The 3,670-nt window shown below is 42.3% G+C and overlaps 1 protein-coding gene across 1 annotated transcript; it reads right to left on the reverse strand.

Annotated features, from left to right (window-relative positions):
- Positions 1-797: 797 nt before the first annotated feature.
- On the reverse strand, positions 798-1,394 carry LOC114187763. The gene is made up of 2 exons (XM_028076119.1): positions 1,131-1,394; positions 798-1,034 (listed from the first exon to the last, which is right to left on the reverse strand). Exons 1-2 carry the CDS (start codon positions 1,392-1,394, stop codon positions 798-800), a joined length of 501 nt encoding a protein of 166 aa, XP_027931920.1.
- Positions 1,395-3,670: the final 2,276 nt, after the last annotated feature.

The following is a 3,670-nucleotide window of genomic DNA, read 5'->3' on the forward strand; positions in this document are numbered from 1 at the left end:
AACTCCAATCCTTCTTCTTGACTAATAGCACTTGAGCTCCCCATGGCGACGCACTAGGTCAAATGAACCTCTTCTTTAGCAGATCTTCAATCTGCTTCTTCAACTCAGCCAACTCGGCTGGTGCCATTCTATATGGGGCCATAGACACTAGCTCGACTCTAGGAACAAGGTCAATGGTAAAGTCGACGTCCCTACTTGGTGGTAATCTAGGCACCTCATCAGGGAACACATCGGCATACTCATCCACTACCGATATGCTTTTGATCAGATCAACTGTGCTCTTTTTCTCTGACTGCACCACTACCGTATAGCACGAAGCTCCATCGGCCTCCTCTTGTATAGCCTCACGAGTGGAGATCAGAGACAACCCATCCGCTTCAGGAAATACTACACTACATCGTCTACAATCAATAATGATGTGATTGTCTGACAGCCAGTCCATGCCAAGTATTACGTCCAGGCTCTCCAGCGACAAGCAAACGAGATTCACTTTGAACCTGTGTCTTGCCACTTCAATAGAATATCTGGCAAACTAAATTGGTCAAGACCTGCCCCGAGGCAGGTGTCGAGACCACCAGTTCGCACCCCAATTGACGGGCTACTAGTCCCAGTTTACTTAAACATTCTTGTGAGATGAACGAGTGAGTAGCTCCTGAGTCAAACAGCACCAAAACACTGTTATCAAACAATAAACATCGGTCAAGTATGAGGTTACCTGACTAAGTGGCCTTAGTACCGATCAATGCAAACACCCTCCCAGCGGCTCGGGGTCGATCAGCTATCACCTTTTGTTGTTTCTACGGCGATGGTCTTTCTCCAGTCGCCTTCTTATTGGGACATTGCCTCGCATAGTGCCCCATTTGCTCACATTTGTAGCACTTCACATGATCAGCGCTACCACCTGAACTACCAGCGGCTTTAGTACAGTTCCTGTGAAGATGTGCACCTCCGCAATTATAACACCGCAGCCTTGGGGAGGAAGACTGTGGCCTACTATATGGCATCTTCTGCTGCCTAGTCTCTATAGTACTCTTCTACGACCTCACGACCCTATTGGGTCCCGTCTCCAGATCCTCTACTGTTCTGGCCTACTCTACTAAAACTAGAAATTCTCTTATCCGTAGTGGCACCAGGAATCTGCACAGCTCGTGCCTCAAGCCTCCCTCAAACTTGCGACAACGCCACTCCTCTGTGATCTCCTGCGAGTAGAATCTCACCAAGTATTCAAAATGATCGATGTAAGCCTGCACCGATTTACTACCCTGCTGTAGTGTAAGAAACTCTACCTCTAGAGCATGTTTGGTCGAGTTTGGAAAATACTTCTCTAGGAATATGCACCTCCTCCTGGCGGGTCCGCATTTGTTGTTGCATCTCCGTCCACCAATACTCGGCATCGCCAACAAGCAGAAATGTGGCGAAAGTCAGATGTTGCTCCTCTGTACAAGCCAAAACTCGGAATATCTTCTCACACTCTTAGAGCCAAGCATCAGCTTCATCAGGAGTAGCTTTGTTGTTGAACTTTGACGGCTTGTGCTTCAACACATCTTCCATAGTCATCGGTCTCACTGGTAGGACCATGGTCCTAGGTTGGGCTGCAACAGGCTGCATAGTGTCAACCATCCTATGGATTGCCTATGTAATCTCGTCAGCGCCGACATCAATCCTTCTCCTTCTATTTGCCATAGCCTGGATTCGCCATATATTGAACTGGTAAATCACACAACTTAACTTTAATAACACAAAAAGTTAAAACCGCACACACACACACACACATACACACACACACACACACACACACACACACACACACACACACATATATATATATATATATATATATATATATATATATATATATATATATATATATATATATATATATATATATATATATATATATATCACGCGACAGGCTCACTCCCCAAAGATCTTGAGAAATCATTGAAAGCATGACTCTGATACCAAATGTAACGTCCTAACAAGAAATTACTTATTAAAATAAAACAAAATAAAAGCCAAGAAAACAACCTCATTTATTATCAACAATTTCCCAAATCGCGGGAAAATTAAAACTTCAAATGTCGCTTCAATAGTAATTTAAACCACAGTGTTTAGACATTACAAATCCAAAACATCCAAACAAAATGTTACTAACGAAATTCCATTATAAAATTTAATAAACTATCCCATAGTGATCCCTCACTCCGTCTCTAAGCATCTGCATGCTCACCTGCATTAACATCTGCTCCCATGTAACAAGTTACATGATCATTGCCAAACACACAAAGATAGGGTGAACTCATTTAAATAAACCAAACAAATAACATAATGAGTATATTATCACAATATTATAACCCGGGTTAGTGTTTTTCCCCTTTTCATTAGTTCTTCACTTTCAGCACTTGCATTAGACGTCTATCATTTCTATACCCTTTAGGTGAGATCAATGATCAATCTTTGCTGCACGAGTGTCTACTTGCCCCTTCGACTATAGGCCACCACCTGATAGTCCACACGTGGAAATAACATTGCCACGACATCTCACCGCGACACCAAGTGGAGTTCCCCAAAACGAACCTAAGTTCGTAGTTGTTCCCAGACTACCAAAACTCTATCAGATGTACTGAAGAGGGCAATCATCCAAAACCTCGACGTACGAGCCACAACTCGCACACTCCACTAGACTTCCTAAACCACCAGTCTACAACCTAGAGTGGGCACGTGTTCTCCAATACAAAATGCACTCGTAACTAGGCCCCCAGCCAAAGCATTGCATCATAACCATCACCCACGGCAGTGTAGAAACCGTTCCTCGCGCACTAACTCTACACCAAATCCTCCTGGCGTGCCTCTCGCATCACTATGCGGAACCTGGTTCCAGACCGCCTGGCAGTGTAAGACCCACTAAATTTAAATAATTAAATAAATAATTATTTAATAAATGCGGGTAGGAGAAGCCTTTATGGCATTAAATGTTAACTTTTATGACGTGGAAAAGTACTAGCTCATGTGGTTGAGAGTACTTTGATTGTGTGAGAGGACTTGGGTTCGAGTCTTATGTATGTCAATTGTGTGTTATTTAATTTTTAGTATTTTCAAGATATGCTTGGGTGTGATAAGTAAGGATATAATCTTTGATGTATGAATATTATCATGAAATATGACATAGTTAAGTTGGTTGTGCACTTGAATTGCAATTGTGGGGTGAGGGGTTCAAACTTTGGCTTGAACAAAATTAACTTTCTTTTTGCTAAACATTTTTTTTTGGCAAGGATGTGAAGAGGCATAGGAAAATTTAGGAGGCAGCCAAGGTGGGTTGTAAAACACAACTCCTAATGAGTCTTGAAAGCCAATTAAAGCCAATTTGAATGCTAATTGCGGTTTTGAACCATAAACCATCATTAAGGGCTTGAGTAATTGGCCAAGGGAGTGGAAAGAGAGTGAGAGAAGAAGGAGTTCGTGAGGACTGTGTAGGGGAGGGTTTCTGAGCATAAAAATTGAACCTAAAAAGAGTGAGTGAGTCTGATTGGGTGGAGACAAGGGCTTGAAATCAAATTGGAATCGTAAAGGGGTTTTGAAAGAGCAATTGAGCAAGAAATATTCAGGTTAGGGGAAGCTTTCTTTCGTTTCTTTTATCATTATTGTTTGAGGCATTAAAATGGCTTACTTG

The sequence above is a fragment of the Vigna unguiculata genome, chromosome 6 (assembly GCF_004118075.2).
Source record: "Vigna unguiculata cultivar IT97K-499-35 chromosome 6, ASM411807v1, whole genome shotgun sequence".
Classification (NCBI taxonomy): Eukaryota; Viridiplantae; Streptophyta; class Magnoliopsida; order Fabales; family Fabaceae; genus Vigna; species Vigna unguiculata.

Bases quoted from the DNA above. Each gene is read 5' to 3' on its own strand.
- LOC114187763 (XM_028076119.1), bottom strand. From the start codon at position 1,394: ATGCCGAGTATTGGTGGACGGAGATGCAACAACAAATGCGGACCCGCC. The intron at 1,035-1,130 runs GTGCCACTACGG...GTGAGGTCGTAG, and splicing joins ACGAGCTGTGCAGATTCCTG to AAGAGTACTATAGAGACTAG.